This window comes from Montipora capricornis, chromosome 6 (assembly GCF_036669925.1).
Source record: "Montipora capricornis isolate CH-2021 chromosome 6, ASM3666992v2, whole genome shotgun sequence".
In the NCBI taxonomy this organism is placed as follows: Eukaryota; Metazoa; Cnidaria; class Anthozoa; order Scleractinia; family Acroporidae; genus Montipora; species Montipora capricornis.
The window spans coordinates 50,103,411-50,122,546 of NC_090888.1; the positions used below are offsets into that span (position 1 = coordinate 50,103,411).

At 38.2% G+C, this 19,136-nt stretch overlaps 1 protein-coding gene across 8 annotated transcripts in view; it reads left to right on the forward strand.

Moving 5' to 3' along the window:
* Positions 1-17,872, forward strand: part of LOC138052388 (tachykinin-like peptides receptor 86C) — a 45,012-nt gene extending 27,140 nt beyond the window's left edge. For all 8 annotated transcript variants that reach the window (XM_068898871.1, XM_068898872.1, XM_068898873.1 and 5 more), the window contains 4 exons: positions 2,228-2,382; positions 3,131-3,398; positions 14,877-15,140; positions 16,726-17,872. In XM_068898871.1, coding sequence (XP_068754972.1) covers positions 2,270-2,382; positions 3,131-3,398; positions 14,877-15,140; positions 16,726-17,106 — 1,026 coding nt within the window. In that variant the 5' untranslated portion in view covers positions 2,228-2,269 and the 3' untranslated portion in view covers positions 17,107-17,872. The remainder of the gene's footprint in view (positions 1-2,227; positions 2,383-3,130; positions 3,399-14,876; positions 15,141-16,725) is intronic.
* The last annotated feature ends 1,264 nt before the right edge of the window (positions 17,873-19,136 follow it).

Genomic DNA, 19,136 nt, shown 5'->3' on the forward strand with positions numbered 1-19,136 from the left:
TTGAGTTCATAACTGCTTGGATCATAGCTTCACTTGATTTCAAATTCGCAGTTCAATATATGATTCATTTCATATATCCGTCATTTCGTTCATTAGTGCAATTATAGCGAGCGGAATTTTAGTTTTACATGTAAAAGGTTACCATTCAAAGTTCGCTGATGAAAGACCTCGGTCGTTTTCGTACGGACCTCGCACTGCCACGACCCCTGGCCAGTACGACCCTCGAGCTCGGTTAGTATGAGGTTATGTTTTCATGGGCCATAGTTGAGAAAACGTGAAGCAAAATTCACAGCTTGGTGATACCAAGTGTGGCATCGACTAAATTGAATTAAGGCCGGCTGCAAGGATGCAACAAGTTGGGAATAGTTTTTTGAATGGGTGTTGCACTATTAAATTGCACACTGGTTGTCTTTTAGAAGATAAAGTGTGGATGAATGTGTGACGGTCTACAAAATATAATTTTACCTCTTACAGAAGAGGCAAAGTAACCTAACCTTCGACTCTTGAAACAGCAATCTTCCGGTATAATTACTACGGTTATTTCCTGATGCTTTTGAGCTATGATGAATTTGGGGAAGAAATGCTAAAACCTCTCGTTTGTAAAAGGAAATGATTCATGATTCCCACAGATATTGTAAAGAAGTTTCAACAAGAAATTGTAGCGTTAAGAATCTGGGTCTGTAAAGGTACCCCTGAACTTACTGTAGTGTTTTATTATTAGGCCATTTCCGAGTTCATGTCTGCCTCCTCTTCAAAGGAAGTGTAAGCACAAAGTTTTTCTTATGAAAATTATATTTCATTCATATGTAAAGAGGAACTGATTACCATCACAAAAATTTCGCACTTGGACTCGATTTGAAGAGGAAGCAGACATGAACTCGTAAATGGCCTATTCGCTAACACTACAGTAAGTTTAGGGGTACCTTTACAGACCCAGATTCTTCACGCTGAAAAAAATTAAAACTGGTCCAGGGAATTCTTGTAAAAATATCTCGAACTAAAAGACAATAGGTTAAAGGGGCTGTAAAAGTCTTCATTCATTTGTTCGTGCGTCGTTAATTAATTATTTCATTAATTCATTCGTTTATTTATCCATTCATTCAGTTTATTCATATGTTGGCTCGTCCCTTCATTCATTCACTCACTCACTCATTCATTCATTCATTCATTCATTCATTCATTCATTCATTCATTCATTCATTCAGATGCTCGGAGGTCATATAGTAGCTCTATCAAGCTACCCTAATAAAATCCGAGAGTAAATTAAGATGTGATGATGATGATGATGATGATGATGATGATGATGATGATGATGCCAAGTATTAATCTATTAATTAATTAATTATTTATTTATTTATATTTATTTATTTATTTATATGAAAGACACCTTCATCAAGAGTCCATCACCCAAGAGTAAGATTTCCCCAAACTGGCCCAATCCCCATCCGCGTCAGAGAAATGTGTACTTTTAAACCAAGTTTTGCGGGAAAATAAACAGTAAACCAATGTACCTCTTTCATAATGGTGGGCAAATAAAATATTGTTTTGTTTTAATGATAATAAACCTTTCTAGTTTCGCTACGACAAGCAAATTTCAAAAGAACATTTGTTTCAAAATTAGGCCGGTATACGTCTAATTAACATAAATACAAAAGAATGTAAAGGTGGTCGCCATTTTATGAAAGTGGTTTATTGAAATAGGATAACTCAATGTTGTACCTAACTCAATGTTGTACCTAATTCAATAACTTGAAATGTTTTGTTCCAGGTATTTCCATATTATTCAAATGTGAATGTTACATTATTATGTAAATACAATGCACGAAGAATCTTAGCCCCGGAATATTTGAATTGGTACAACATTGAGTTAATGCGCTGTTACACCGTGCAATTTTTCGTGCAACCTGTTTCGCAACGCCATTTCTACAAACGGTCTTACATTGCGAAACAAGTCGTTTTACGGGTGTTACACTGAGCAACGTTTCATGCAACTTGTCTCATTTCGATGATCGCATAGGGTTAAAGGAACATTTCAGTGGCTGATGCCGCAAACCGTTGCGACTCAAGTTGCAGGACAGATGTTGCACTGCCCAAAGCTTAAAAAATCCGTTGCAACCGTTGCGGAAAGAACTCAATTCTACTTTCCGCAACGGTTTCTGCCACTCATCTTGCGACGTTTTTGCCCGTTGCAACTTGTCTCGCAATGACGCTGCGTTTTCCTTTCTAGGTGACTGAATAACTGACAGGTTGGATCAAAATTCCAGTAATCATGCTTAATTCTCTTGGTATCACCGTCGCAACGGTCTCGTCTTTAATAGCCACTACAAGCACCGCTGGAAACTTACTCGTTTGTTTCGTCGTAATCAAAAATCGTGATATGAGGTACACACTTATAATTAGCATCAGAACCAATGAAATCTTGACGGTCAAATTCCCCTATCCACGAGTACCCAAGGGTTTAGCACTTCACGTTACACTACACTCTCTTCAGTTAATTCTGTTTAAAATGTAAGTGCTACACGGCCAACGTTTGTATAAACGTAACTTTTCCTTGTACTTGTACATGTTAATTGCCGTGGCTTTTACATCTTCAGTTCCCACGGCCTACTCCCGTCTGACCTTGTAGCTCAGTCGGTAAGATCTAACCCGAACGTCGTGGATTCAATCCCCACCCTGGTCAGAGTTTTTCTCTGTCCTTGTGTGGGCCCAGTTCCATCAGTAGGGCTAACGCTCACATGGTTCACATGGGATAGAGATCTAGCACTTCACGTTATACTGCACTCTCTTCAGTTAATTCTGTTTAAAATATAAGTGCTACACGGTCAACGTTTGTATAAATGTAACCTTTCCTTGTACCCAAGGGTAAGACTAGCAGTGAAATACCAAGACTTGTGGCCAGGTGGAGTAACTGGTGTGAGGTGTTTAAGATCCGAAAATTTTTAATCAATCAACTTAGCGGAGCGTATCCAGCACATGATAACCATAATCGCAAGAGCCTTTGCTGGAAAAAGTAAGATCTCTGAGATGTATTAAGAGGGTGTTGAGGCTTTTAATTTACTGATATAACATCGTTCAGAGTTATTGATTGAATCAATTGCGTTCTCCTAACTTTTTTTTTTTCATCCCGTAGGACTCCTTTCAACTTTCTTCTTTTGAACCTCGCTGTGGCGGACATCATTTATTCCACCTTCCACTTTACATACCTCATCTACCGTCGCTCCCACGATATAAACCCGGATGCAATGCTTGACAATGGAATTTGCTTTTCACTGAAGAGGTTGGCGTGGATCGGAGCTGATTGTTCCGTATTCACTATGATTGCTATTGCAAATGAACGCTACTGGGCTGCAGTACATCCACTTTCAGTTCAGCGGAAACTCATTTGGCGAAAATTGAAGGTGAGATAATTAACTTGTACTGCGAAAAGGGAAGATAGCGTTGACGTCACCTATTCTCATTAATGTGCCAGCAGAGCCTCAATGGCTGTCGAAACAAAGGGTCTTTTGTTCCTATGGTTGGCACATTTGAATAACAAAAGCAATTTTTGTAAACATATCTTCCCTGTATGTTGCCCATGGGTTAAATTGGTGATCCTCAATTTATCTGGGTTGAAGGGGGTAGTTTCTAAAGAAACTGTGGTGCTGCGTCAGTGGGGAAGTAGTATACAAAAATTTGGTTTTATCAACGGAGTTGATAATGTAAATTGGCCACCGTACAGAAATTCTAAAAGCTGACGTTTTAAGCGTTAGCCCTTCGTCAGAGCGAGTCGAGGAATTGTAGGAGAGTAGGAGCTACGCTATTGGTGGTAACAAGGCAACGTGAAAAATAGAAATATATTAAATGAAAAGCGTTCGTTAATACCGTGAGGATTAAGGGTGCCGATTTGGAAGATGAATTTTTGTTCGAGATTCTTTCGGCTTTCCGTCGTACCTAGATGTAGGGAGAGGCCGCAGATAGCCATGTGTTTTTTGGAGTGGTTAGGGAGATTAAAATGACGAGCGACTAGCTGAGACGCATCCTTGTCATTCTTCTCAACATCGCGAAAGTGTTCGCGGAATCGGTCGCCTAGTCGTCTACCTGTCTCGCCAATGTATAATTTATTGCATAACGTACAGGTCATGCAATAAATGACACTTGCGGAGGTACAGGTGAAACGATCGGTGATCTTAACAGATCGCTTAGGTCCCGATATCTTGCTAGTGTTAAGAATGAAAAGACAAGTTTTGCATCGCGAGTGCGCACATTTGAAAGTGCCGGGTTTCTCGTTAGTTTTGAGCGCGCTTCTAACTAAAAAGTTGCCTACGCTTTTGTCGCGTTTGAATGAAATAAGTGGAGGTTGCGAAAAGATTCTACCAGTCTCGGGATCATTTTGGAGTAATTTAAAATTATTAACAATGATACTTTTGACTGTGTGATTATGAGGATGGAAAGTGAGAGTGAATGGAATTCTGTCATTCTTATCTTTTTGTGACGTTTGCAGTGCTGACTGTCGATCAAATTGTTGGGCGCGATGATGGCCCGCTTTGGCCACAGAGACAGGATAGCCACGTTTTTCGAAGAACTGGCACATCTCTGATTTGCTGGAAAAGTCGGAGTCATGACTACATAGATGTCGAAGTCTAAGAAATCAGTTGAGAATAAGGAATGGGGTTTTTGACATGTGATGGCTGTGACGATGAATACAACAAATAACTGTGAGAATCTGTATGTTTGTGGTGCACACTGGTACTTAGCGCGTTGCCACTAATAGAAACTTTGATATCTAGGAAAGCCAATGAAGTTTCCGAAATTTCTCAGGTATATTTATATTATGTATATTAATGTATATTATTTTTTTCGCAATGTTGAGAAGAATGACACGAATGTTTTTTTTTATTATTAATTTTTTTTATTGCATTGCACACAACTATTTACATAACCTTCATTACAATACTTAACTACTTCGCTAAACATAACAAACAGGACCTACAGTATAACACAACTAATTCACACTCACTCACATACACACACTCACTCACAAGTTTACATAGCAAGATCACACCTATTTGAGCCCGACATATTCTAAATTTAACAATTATTCTTTGAAATCGAGATAAATATTCTGCCACTATTCACCGAGAGCTATGGGTCGGTCCGTGTAGCGAAAATCCAGGTTGGGACGGGATCGAGTTGACAACATTTCGTTTTCGATGACATGATAAAACGTTTTATCTCGCTTGACGACACAGGCTGGAGGCAAGACAGTGGAGGCGCGGGACAAGTTTCATGATCTTCAATCGGTTAATTTTGATAACGAACTAGCAGATAATTCACGTCGAATGCCGGTGATTTTTATCTGAAAATGTTCACTAAATCTCTCAGCATGTTCTTTGCTTGATTCGTGTTTGGCAAGATTGCAGCCCTTTTTTACATTAAGAAATTTGTCAACAAACTTGAACAGCTGATCGTGACTTGCATCCTCAGCTTTCTTCCTGAAATATTCAGTTTGGTCTGGTAAATAAACATCAGAAAATCTACCTTCACGATTCTTGTCTGCAAGCAGTCCTTGGTAATTCACTGATGACCGGCTATAGACACAAAATCACCTGATCAATCTGTAGCACAACTGATAACAACTACACACTAAGTTATTGCACCATCACTTATAGCTGTTGTGAAATCTCCGATTGGACCATCAGTCGTAGCAGTTGTGAAATCTCCGATGACGTAATGGTCTTAATTAAAACTTTCTTCGGAATATGTATGGGTATGAACGATACGATAATAACAGTATTCACAACTTACAGCTTTCTTTCTTAAAAGTCACGATTAAATTTAATTGTTTTTTCTTACATTAGTAAATGGCTAGCAAAGTAGTCACACGAGTCACATAATTCAAGAATGACGTTATCCACGGCTATCTTTAGTACAGTGGTTATTAGCAAAGTAGTCACACGAGTCATGAGTCATCAAATTTTTTAATACATTGACGTTTTAACAGCTTTTGGCGAATAAACATCATAAGTTGCCTGATTCGAAGTCCCACTTACGATAAGGCCGAGTAGAAGTTTGGGTCTGCTCACCGACAAAACAAAAAAGTAAAAAAACAAAAGATCTTATAACCGCGGTTTGAAAATTTATCTGTTTTCTTATCACTGTAGTCGCAACGTAGTGCACGTTCCAAGGAAATCATGGATGATCCATTGATGACTGTAGACACAAAATCACCTGATCAATCTGTAGCACTACAACTCACACCAACGACTACACACGAACGTATTGCACCATCACTTATAGGTGATGTGAAATCTCCAATTGCACCATAATAGTCGTAGCCGTTGTAAATTCTTCAATGACGTAATGGTCTTAATTAATTTGCAACTTTCTTTGGGATATGTGTGGGTATGAACGATACGATAATAGCAGTATTCACAACTAACAGCTTTCTTTCTTAAAAGTCACGATTAAATTTAATTGTTTTTTCGCACGTTCAAAGGGCTAGCAAAGAGGTCACACGAGTCACATGATTCAAGAATTACATTATCCACGGCTATCTTTAATATGGTGGTTATTTCCCAACCAATGAAAATTGCAACGTCGACTCCACGGATGACGTAATGGCTTTTTATGTATTCAATACTCGCTTCGAATAAAGCGCTTCAATAACACAAAAAGGCAATATATTTTTATACCAAATAAAGAGTGGAATATTCATAAAATTTTAAGTACATTAACGTTTTAACAGCTTTTGGCGAATAAACCCCATAATTTGCATGATTGGAAGTCCCACTGACTATATGGCCGAGTGGAAGTTTGGGTCTGCTCACCGACAAAACTAAAAACAAGATCTTTCAGATCTTATAACCATGCTTTAAAACTTTATCTGTTTTCTTACCACTATAGTCGTAACGTAGTGCACATTCCAAAGCAGTCCTTGTTGATTCACTGATGACTATACACACAAAATCACTTGATCAATCTGTAGCACAACAACTGACAAAAACGGCTGCACACGAAGTTATTGCACTATCACTTATTGCCGATGTGAAATCTCCAATTGCACCATCAGTCGTAGCTGTTGTAAGATCTCCGATGACGTAATGGTCTTCATTAATCTGGAACTTTCTTCGGGATATGTATGGGTATGAACGATACGATAATAACAGTATTCACAACTTACAGCTTTCTTTCTTAAAAGTCACTATTAAATTTATTTGTTTTTTTGCACGAGTAAAGGACTAGAAAAGTAGTCACACGAGTCACATAATTCAAGAATTACGTTATCCACGGCTATCTTTAGTACGGTGGTTATTGCCCTACCAATGAAAGTTGAAATGTCGACACATTCCATGGATGACATAATGACCTTTTATGTATTCAATACTCGCTTCGAATCAACCGCTTAAATAATACAAAAAGGTAATATATTTTGTACTAAATAAAGAATGGAATATTCATAAAATTTTAAGTACATGAACGTTTTAACAGCTTTTGGCGAATACCGGTAAACATCATAAGTTGCGTGATTCGAAGTGCCACTGACTATATGACCGAATAGAAATTTGGGTCTGCTCACCAACAAAACTAAATTTTATCTGTTTTCTTACCACTATAGTCGCAACGTAGTACACATTCCAAAGCAGTCCTTGTTGATTCACTGATGACTATAGAACCAAAATCACTTGATCAATCTGTAGCACAACAAACTGACAACGACTGGACACAAAGTTATTGCACTATTACTTATAGCCGTTGTCAAATCTCCGATTGCACCATCAGTCGTAGCCGTTGTGAAATCTCCGATGACGTAATAGTCTTAGCTTTCTTTCTTAAAAATCACGATTACATGTTTCAATAAGACACAAAAATATATATATTTTGTTGTAAATAAAGAGTGGACTATATTCATAAATTTTAAGTACCTTAACGTTTTAACAGCTTTTTGGCGAATAAACATCCTAAGTTGCGTGACTTGAAGTCGCACTGACTATGTGGCCGAGTGGAAGTCTGGTTCAGCTCGCCGACAAAACGAAAAAAAAATAATAATAAACCGATTGCAGAGCAAGAACCGCGCTTAGCCCATGGCCGCGCGGTTAAAAAAATAAGTAAATAAACAACTTGCAGAGTAAGAACCGCGCTCGGTCCATGGCCGCGCGGTAAAAAAAAAAGAAAAGAAACAACCCGCAGAACAAGAACCGCACTCAGCCCATGGCCGCGCTGTCAATAAACTTCATAGCAGTTTTTTCGTAAACGAAACACGCTCCTTGTTTAGTGAAACGTCATAGCCTCGACTTCATTCAAGATGGTGATTTGGTTAAAAGGCAGCATTTCGAGCTGATTTCGAAGCACTGTAACTACGAGGGTCTCAATGGAGGAAGGGGGGGGGTTAGTTCTCAGGGCTAACGGTTTTAAACTATAATTTATCTTTTGCAGTGGACACTGGTCGTTTGCATACACGGCTTGTGGTAAAGCTCCTGCCTTATCCTTCGTTGTCTCACTTCTTAAGAACCTTTGCCTCACTGGGCGGCAGCTGTCTAGTTAATCCCGCATTTCATCTTCGCAATTTCAGAGGGTAGAGGAGCCATAAAGTTAAAATCAGTGACATTATGACGATGGATGGGTATAGTATTTTGCGGTCCATTTACTAACTCTTTTGTTCCGTGGCTGGCATGGATATTGGCATGGCATGGATATGAAACATGTGCAAACTTAACAACGCGAATTCAAATTTTGTAAAAGGTAGAGCTTACACTTAAAACTAAGCGGAATGTTGTCAAACACAATAAGCTGCTCGTTCACTTAATAAAATGGCTGATACTTTAATAAAATGGAAACAAATATAACAAAATTCCTTGTAAACCGTATCGTTCGTTGCTGAGTCTTCCTTGAGCTGGTTGCCTTTTTTTACTTTACTTACAATATATTGTATGTACTCATGCACTTTCTTAATATTTGAAACCACCTTTTCGTACAGAATGCTTAGGTGATCACTAAGGGTGAGGCCCTAGCTTCTTCGCTTCCCTTGGAGCGAGAGAGTCTGGGAGAGAGAAAAGCAAAAATGAGACCATGGGAGCGGAGAGAAAGGGAGTTGCAACGGTATCGAGTGCTCTGAATTCTCTTAAGACTCTAAACATTTCAAAATACTACCTATCCCACTTTTCATAATTTAACAAAATCACACTAAATGCTCTTAATTTTTATCACTGCTAACGGTTATTTTTTGGTCATTTTTACGCCCTTAACAGTTAACATTTTTAGACGTTTTGCGGCTCACGGTAAACCCGAAATAAATGTAAAGTTGGTAAGTCCTTTGTAAATGCAACGGAACGAATCGGATGCCAAAGATTTGCTCCGAACGTTTTGGTTATTCTATTTAAGTACTTTTGTTTAAGATTAACTACTAACACATTTTGTCTTTGCCATCGTCATGCCTGAAACCCGAAATTCGAAGACATCTGTCGGCGCTGGAGCTGAAATGAATCCGCACGGAGAATTTGTGACGACCGCCATGTTGAGAGAGATGCTTCAAGTTCAGGAAAGAATGTTTAAATCTCTTTTACAATCTTTCCTAGAAAATGTTACTTCTCGATTAGATGCGGTGATTGGAGCCGCGGCTGAACTAAAGGCAGGTTTAAACATTTGTCAAGTAGATGCAAAAGATCTTAAGCAGAGTCTTGAATTCTCCCAAAAAGATATTGTCGATCTGAAGCCATATGCAACCAAACTTGCGAACGTCGAGGCCGATATCGAAGACATTTATGACTCCATCGATTACCACATGGACAAACTAGAATATTTAGAGAATCAAAGTCGAAGGAATAACATCCGAGTTGATGGGATATTGGAGGCGGAGAACGAATCGTAGGACGTTACAGAGGAAAAAGTTAAAGAAGTCCTCAAAGATAAACTTAATTTGGAATTCGAGCCGAACATGAACGTGCCCATCGTATTGGTAAGATTGTTACTGGTACTAAGAGACGTCCTCGTACAATTGTTTGCCGGCTTCGAGACTGGAAGCAGAAGGAATTGATCATCAAAAGTTTGAGGAGAATTAAACCCGCTGCGATCTACATCAAGGAGGATCTTGCTCAGGAACCCTTGAGAAGAGAGATGAACAGCGACCACAATTGGAGGAAGCCAAAAGAAAAGGGAAAACTGCGTACTTTGTCTTGGACAAATTAATTGTGAAAGATAAACCCTCTAACTCCAGATAAGTTTATTTTGTTATCGTTTGTTAATTTACACACGTAGCATGTTTGAAACTACATTTACGGATATACTCCCTTTTAATCACTTCAATAATTCTAGCTTTTCACTTGCTCTTTATGAACTTCAAAACGGTCCTGTTCACTTTAATTCCGAGAGGGTTTCTAGTCTTTATTACAATCCTATTCTCACGAACTTAAAACACTTCTGACTCAGTCTGACAGTCTTGACCCTGAAATTCATTTCAATGCAAGAGAGACGCCTAGCGATTACTTTATAGAAAATCCATTTAACGAAATGCTTACACGTGAACAATATTCAGATGCCGACTGTTTTTTTACTCCATTTGAATATTCGTAGTCTCCAGCGTAATATGAATAACCTGACTAATTTATTATCATCTTTAGAGATTAATTTTTCTATCGTTGGTATTTCTGAGACCTGGCTGAGCGATTTTTTTCACTCTGTTGATATTGATGGCTTTAGGTTTGTCCACAAATATAGGCAAAGTAGACCTAGTGGCGGTGTAGGACTATATGTTTCTAATGATATTGAGTTTAAACAGTGAGAGGATTTTTTTTTTCAGTGATGTTGACATCGCTGAATCATTGTTTATTGAGGTGTTAAGACCAGGGGTTAAAAACATAATTGTTGGCATTGTTTACCGACCACCCGACCAAAGTGTTGACGAATTCTTGACCAAAATCAATGAATCGTTAGGCAAAATCTCTATGGAAAATAAGATATGTTTTTTATTGGGCGATTTCAACATTAATTTAATGTACAACCAACACCATCATTCTACGGGCCAATTTCTTGATGAAATGTATTCTAAAATGTTACTCTCTCTGATTACACGTCCCACACGTATCACCCCTCACACGGCTACTTTAATAGATAATATTTTTGTGAACAACTTCTTTGTTCGTTCGAGAAGTGGTTTATTGTTTACTGACATCTCAGATATCACCTTCCTGTTTTTCCTTTTCATTTGGACAACACTCTAGGACATCATTCTAGACAAGATCCCATTTTTGTCCGAGATAAGAACCCGATTAATCTGTCCAAGTTTGTTGAAAAACTTGAGGGTGTTGAGTGGTCTTCACTCGCAAGTTATAATGATCCACATACTGCATACACCAATTTTCTTTAAAAAATTACCAAAATATACAATGACTGTTTTCCTGTTAGGAAATTGATTCCGAAGAAGAGATCTATTAAAAGACTTAACCATGGTTAACTAAAGCTCTTCTCAAGTCGATTAAAAGGAAATACGAACTTTATAAACAATTCCTTCATTAACCGACACAGAATAACAATTTACTCTATAAGTCTTACAAAAACAAATGAAATCACATTTTGAGATCGGCTAGACGATTATATTATGAAAAGAAATTAGAATATGCAAAATCAAATACCCATGCTACTTGGAAAATTCTTCTTGAATAGGAAAACATCAAAGCGTAAAGTAAACTCAATATTCACATCTGATGGTCAAGAAATATCTGATCCAGTTATTGTCGCGAATAAATTTTGTAAGTATTTCTCCGGTATTGGTCCTAACCTTGCAAAAGAAAGACAATCTCATCCTTTTTCTCATAAAGTCTTTCTTTCGGGATCTTTTACAGGATCTATCTTTTTCAATCCGACCACAAAAGAAGAAATCATTGCTATTACTCAATCATTTGCATCCAACAAAGCTGCGGATTATGATAACATTCCAATGTCCCTCATAAAGGAATCTATCCAATTAATCTCTGAACCTTTGGCTCACATTATTAACTTGCCAATTGCTCATGGCATTGTACCTGATCAAATGAAGATAGCACGGGTAATACCTTTATTCAAAGTTGATGACCAGTCGTTGTTCATTAACTATAGACCTGTTTCAGTTCTACCTAGTTTTTCCAAATTTCTTGAGAGAATAATTTATAACCGTTTAAACGATTATCTAACTAATTTAAATGTTCTTTTTGTGATGAGCAATATGGCTTCAGGAAAAATCACTCCCCTACACTTGCTTTGATTGATTTGCATGATAAGATTTCCTCTGCTTTAGATCGTGGTGATATAGCTGTTGGTATTTTCCTTGATCTCTCAAAAGCATTCGATACAGTTAATCATAATATTTTATTTGACAAACTTGAACACTATGGTATACGTGGACTGGCCTTATAATGGGTAAAAAGCTATTTTTCTAACATATTACAATTTGTAGATTTCAACGGTCATGTTTCTTCTCGCTTTCATATATCCTGTGGGTTCCTCTTGGCTCTATTCTAGGGCCTTCGTTTTTTCTTCTTTACACTAATGATATAGTCAATGCATCTACGGCACTACGACTGATTTTATTCTCGGATGATACCAACGTTTTTCTGTCTGCTAAAGATCCTGAATATTTGGTTAATCAGGCTGAGCTTATATATCGAGGTAAATAAGTTGTCAGTATGTTTTAGGGTTAATAAGCTTTCACTGAATCTTAAAAAGACCAAGTTCATAGTGTTCAAACCAAACTAAAAACGTAGAAGTTATAACTTTCAAATTTTGATAAATGAACAAAAATTGATCAAGTTCAAGAAACAGTTTTCTTAGGTGTAATCATCGATGAAAACCTAACCTGGAAGTCTGAGATCTCTCATGTGGCTAACAAAGTGTCGAAATCAATTGAAACGATACACAAATCGAATTTTTAATTATCTTCATACTGTATTGTACTAATCACTTGTTTATCCTTACTTCTTTTACTGTAATATAGTTTGGGCGTCCACCTATAAAACTAACCTTGTTCGTCTGGTAAAATTGCAGAAAAGAGCGGTGACAATCATAAATAAATCTCATTTTAATGCTTATTCTGACCCTATATTTAAGAAACTTGGAATCCTAAAATTCCATGATCTTAACCTGTTACTGTACAACTTCGTCAATTCATGTTCTCCTATCAAATTCGAACTCTTCCTTCCAAGTTAGCTAGCAAATTCACTCTAAACAGTCAAATTCACACATAATATTCGAGAAACTCTGATGCGTTTCGTTTGCCTTTCTGTCGGACTAACATTAAACAAATTTCTGTTGACTTTGATATAATCAATTCTTCCTAAACAGGTTCCTTCATTAAAGAACCTAAGTCATTCTTTTTTAACAACTATTTTTAAAATTAAGTATTTTGTTCTTCCTGTGTCTATTTGTTTTCACTCTGTAATTTTAATTTCAATATAAAAAAATCCCATTCAGATCTTTAACGATATCTTTCAGGGCTGCGTGGAACAATGCGGTCGTGTCTTTTTTTTAAATCCACTCATACGGGCTTTCACTTAAGGTAAAATATTTGTAGAAGGTTGATTTCCTTTATGTAAGTGAATTATATACTGTTCACAAAGTATGCAGATTTAAACAAACCTACGCAGGAACATTATAAATCAATATCTAAGTCGGAGATATCATCAGCGTCATGTCATGTATCATCTCCATTCCCTGGTCTGGAACCGTCAAGTAAACCGTCCCGTAAAATGTAAATTTCTATTTGAGAGATTAAGGATCGCGTTTGCGGCAAACGGCAAACGTCGGACTTAAGTTTGCGTTTTGTCAAAAATGGAAGAAACTCGTTTGATATGAGCTGATTTCTTGCGTGTTAGCAGCAGGTATTAAGTAACTTTTTAAAAGAGAAAGACAAGTTGGAATAACATAATTTCCATGTTTTTATGACAAGCAGCAGCCCATCGTTTTGCGTTTTCCGTTTCACGTAAATGCGAAGCTTAATCTCTCTATTTTATAAACACGCCGGAACGTGACTTGTTGTAGTACTTTCGCGAAGATAAGTAAATGAGTAAAATGATGATGAATGTATCCATTGGTAATACAGGCAAACCCGTGGGACATAATTTAATGCCTCAAATAAACGTCGAATCTAAGACATTCAGCTCCCTAATTGAGATACCTTAGAGTATGGTAACTTAGTACAAATGACTCCATCGTGAAATCTAGGGGCAAGTGGGCTGTTACTAAGAACGGATAATTTGCTCAAAAACCGTTGTTAGCAAGAGAAATCCTAGCGTGAGGATTAACCTCTCCCAACAAGCCTGAGAAGAAAAAGTTATTTTAGCATCAATTAAATTGTGACTTCAGGCGGAAAGATTTTTACAACATTTTACACTTGGAGTTGACCAATAGAGGACGCGATCTTTTAATTAATCCCAAGACCGATTCTTTAAAAGCGATAACCTTTTAGCGATCGATATTTTAACGTAAGGGGTGATTCTCTCGACTACTAGACCATTTCAAGGAAAAATCTGAAACCTCGAGCTCCGTTCTCTGTATTCGATCCGAATCTCGTTGCATTCTTAAGCCCGGAAGAACTGACAGGAATAGACCAATTTCGATATATTAAAATTCAATCCTAGACAAAAGACATCATCTCGAGGCTCTGGGAAATAAATATAAGGATTTGTATGAGTTTATTCCCCAGAGCCTCGAGATGATGCCTTTTGTTTTGGACTGAATTTTTATATATCGAAAGTGGTCTATTAGTAAATACTAATCCGTGGCCAACCAAGTCTGGAAAGTACTTTGGTTACCCTGCCAACCTTTCCGTTTTGAAGCCCAAGGGTTAAATTTTGTATAGTGACACATCACTGATTTGTTCCCCCTAAAATTTCTTTATTAACTGTTAAGAGTTTGATGCATCCATGCTATAGGTAATTATTCCAGCTACTTGGATCCTTTCCGCACTGATCAACATGCGGGGATTTCTCCTGCTGCTCAGCTTTGGAAGAAAAGTCGCCTTGAAGCCTTGTACCTATATATGGCTTGGAGCCGAAGAACTGCTAAAAGCTTATAGGCTCATAAGGGTGATCTATGTTGGCATTTCAAGCCTGTTGATGATTGGATATTACTCGATCGTTGTTTACACTTTGTGGTTCAAACGTGACGATCACGAGGAGAGACCATCTCAACAGCAGGTATGAATGAAATTATTGACAGCGAATGTGAGTCTCGTAATTGGCTCCATCTGCATTCGCGGATCAAGAGAGAAAGGACTCGACACGTCTCGGCATTCATGCATTAGGACCGAGTCTACTAATTCAAGATATTTTTGCGAGGTTTATGAATATGCGGGACGAACAAATCTTAACACGTGTTATTAAAATCCAAAAAGGAAATTGGGGGTAACCAAGCATTTTTCAAAGATAATTAATCAACCGCAGTATTGGAAAGCGCTTTAAATACAAAGAAATGTATGGCGATTCTTGAGGACTCGCAAAGTTCTGGTTTCTCCGCATCGTTTTAAATCGCACAAAAATATCCCCATATCAGTAAACACCACCCATAGAAAACTGGAGTATCTCGAGATGTGCAGAACGTGATATGTGCGCAATAACAATAGTAAGCACCGTCCTTAATATGTAACGTATTGATTTAGCATTTAGAAAAAGACACCTGAGTTCACCCCATTTTGTTCTGTAGTTCACTGCCAAATCGAAGCGTTAAGGTTCTTACTATTCGAGAATTGGCACCTGTGACCAGGAGCTCATCAAGGGGAATCTCTCATACTCGGCCAAGGAGGTAAAACCTGATCCGGAAAGGTTGACTCAAGGAATTAGTGGAGAAAGAGGCTCCCCTTCTTGAGATCCTGCTGTAAACTACAGACCGACCGCGTTAGTATTTTTCCACAGAGAATTCTATGCGAGAAGAGCGCCTCCGCGGTAAGCAGAATTGACAAGTCGCTAAGTGCCTCTGGAAACGGATAAACACTCTCGGTTTTTTTTAATTTAATATAAGACACAAAAGATACAGGAAAATTAGGTGGATTATGAACTGAAAAGGAACAATCGTTTGCAAAAAAATCTCGATAGAGTTGTTGGAGGCTTACCGGGTACAAGTACTGATCATGAATTTAGCGGAAAAAAGGTCCGTCCGTTTAATCGAGAAAGCGGTCAGACCACAACTACTTTAAGGAACTTGTCGTAGTTTTCTAGTATATGAAAGAAAAGCCGTATCTTGCTTCTGTAAGACTTTAAATAGGCCACTTGAGAACCAGTAAATCATAGACGCAATGATTTGGTCATAACCATTACAGACATCTATAAATGTACATGTGATTTAGGTAACCTATTGGAGTGAAAACATTCCAACCTGCTGCATATGGAATAATCGTTGACCATTATTGCAGGCATGCACAAGAACCATTTACTTATGTGCAGGATTGTAAGCATCGAGGTGCTCGCTCTGTTGTGTCACGAAGTACGTGTAAAGTTTAAACATGATCTTCGTATTTACGACAGTGAAATTAACCTAGCATTCGAGCTAAATTCGACTAGAGTTAATGTAATTGAGTTAAAGGGATTCAGTAAAGGCCGTGGGCCGTGATTCCGGATGAGATACTTATCCTTGAAATGAGAACTGGATCGTTAATAGACCATATTCGTATTCTCTGTATTGAACTGGAACTACTCTTACTCTTGACGCTATTTTCAAATGAAGCGCAAAAGTCAGCACCTTCCTTTACCCAGCATCTGATGGTACCATCCTTTTATTTTTGCACAGGGTGTGTTGAAAGTACGGAAACGAGTAACCTTGATGGTTTTGACTGTTACTGCACTCTTTGAAATTTGCTGGATTCCAGACACCGTAATGCACGTTTTGCACGATTTTGGCCTCTACAGAATCAGAAGTGTTGCATTTGACATAACTCACACCATACTTGCCTTAAATTCAGCTGTCAACCCGTTTGCCTATGCTCTGATAAACCAAAGATTCAGGGAGAAGATGAAAGGAATGCTATGCAATCGTTCATGTGCAAGTGAAGAAAATGTCAATGCCGCTGATAATCAATTAATCACATTCCGACGGACTCTAGCATCCACATTCACTCGCTCCGGCGGAGAGCTTTGTTTAGTTCAAAGGCCACCGACCAGAGACATTTAACAAATACGAGCCTTAGAACTTGATTAATTTTCTCTATTTGTTTATTTGTAATATGCATTCCTCTTTCTCTCTCCTACAAGAAATGCTATTGATCAATGATTCATATTAGAGTTTACGGCTTCAGCGGCCTTCTTTCCCAATATCACGAGACTGAGGAGAGGGATGTGTAACAAAACATGTCTTGATAGAAGGATCAATGTACCGGCTTTGTGATGCTACTAAACAGTTATTATTTAATCTTAACTACACCTTTGGCGGTAATTAGTTTGAATTTTAATACTTCTTAATTAACAATGACACTAAGAACCTCGGCAGTGAAGTAAACTCATTCGTTTTAACTGCTTAAGGTGAACTTATTTAAGTGGACTAGTTAACTCGAACTTAATGATTGGAGTGAACTGACTCGTTGAAATTCGCAGCCATTTAAGCAGCGTACAAGATGTTGTGAAATATAAAAGACGACTCTTGTCAAAGCATGCTCCAGTTGACAGCCTCCATGTTATAGCTAACCTAGAAAAAGCTTCTCCTGCGTTGTTTCGACTCTTCGTATTTCAGGTAAAGTAACTTTCCTTCCTCCCTATTACAGTTTCATATAAACTGCAATAATATAAACTGCACATAAACTTCAATAATGACCGCAAAATCACTTCAGTTAGAGGTTTTCTTATATTTTATAATAATTTTCCTCAAAGCGGCCTCTCAAGTGCTTCCCACCACCTCAAGCAATGTTTAAGCCAACTGCAGCTTTTCTGAATGTTTCCAGAATTCAAATTGTAAGAGGGGGTGGGAGGGGGGGGTGGTGGGGGTGGTGAGGGGAAGGATGTTATGGCTATGCGTTGCCTTTGAAACCGTTCAGGATTTGTTGACTTCATTGTCCCAACAATTTTACCCAGGATTATAGTATTAACCAAAGGTGCTTGCGACTCGGACTTATTTTATTGTACTTGTATTATAATGTACTGTAGCTGTTGTCGGGCTGATCGACTGGATAACCTGATAGCCAAAACTGCTACCTGATAAGCTTACTTCGATGACCACTGCAATATCGAGAACAAAGTGGCAGCTAGGGTCTTATAGTAGCTGGCCTTTAGATACCCTCAGAGTGAACACCTTAATAGTTTTCTTCAATTGACTGCAAGTGGAGAGTATCAAACTTCATTATTTGTTTATTTTAACAACAACAACATTGCTTTCAAAAGCAAGACATAAAGTGATGACACATCCTCTCATGCAAGCTGTGTGCTCTAGCATTTCAAGAATGTTACTGAAGCTCAAGTGTCTAGTCTGATTACTGGTTCTGCTGTCAAGTCTTGTCCTCTGGATCCTGCTCCAGCTGTTGTTCTGAAGGAATGCTGGTCAGTGCTTTTGCCCTTGATGACCAAGATTGTCAACCTCTCTATATATTAAAACCGCTGTGATGCCTGCTAGCTATGCCTGTTAGCTATGCTTAATCCATTGCTGACAAAAATGGGTCTAGATTTTGAGGTTTTTGCTAATTTCAGACCAATCTCTAATTTAATGTTTATGTCAAAGCTTACCGAGAGAGTTATTGCTCTGCAGCTGATAGATTATATTACGATAAATAACCTTGATGAAGTTTTCCAATCTGCTTACAAACAACTGCACAGTACTGAGACGGCTCTTCTCACAGTCCAAAATGATATTTTGGTAGCTTAAGATAATCATCAGTCAGTTATTTTACTACTTTTAGATTTGTCCGCTGTGTTCGACACGGTAGACCATACTATTTTACTTAATAGGCTTGCTATTCGGTTTGGTATCACTGGCTCTGCGCTCTCTTGGTTTACCTCCTATCTTTGCAATCGTTACCAGTTCGTCAGTATTAGGGGGGAGAGGTCTACACATCGCTCATTGGCATGAGGGGTTCCCCAGGGGTCTGTTTTAGTCCCATACTCTACTTGCTGTACACTTCGCCACTCGGGGATATTGTTGGAAGGTACAACATGGGTTATCACTTTTATGCCGATGATACGATGATACCCAGTTGTACTTGTCCTTCGATTCCCGGG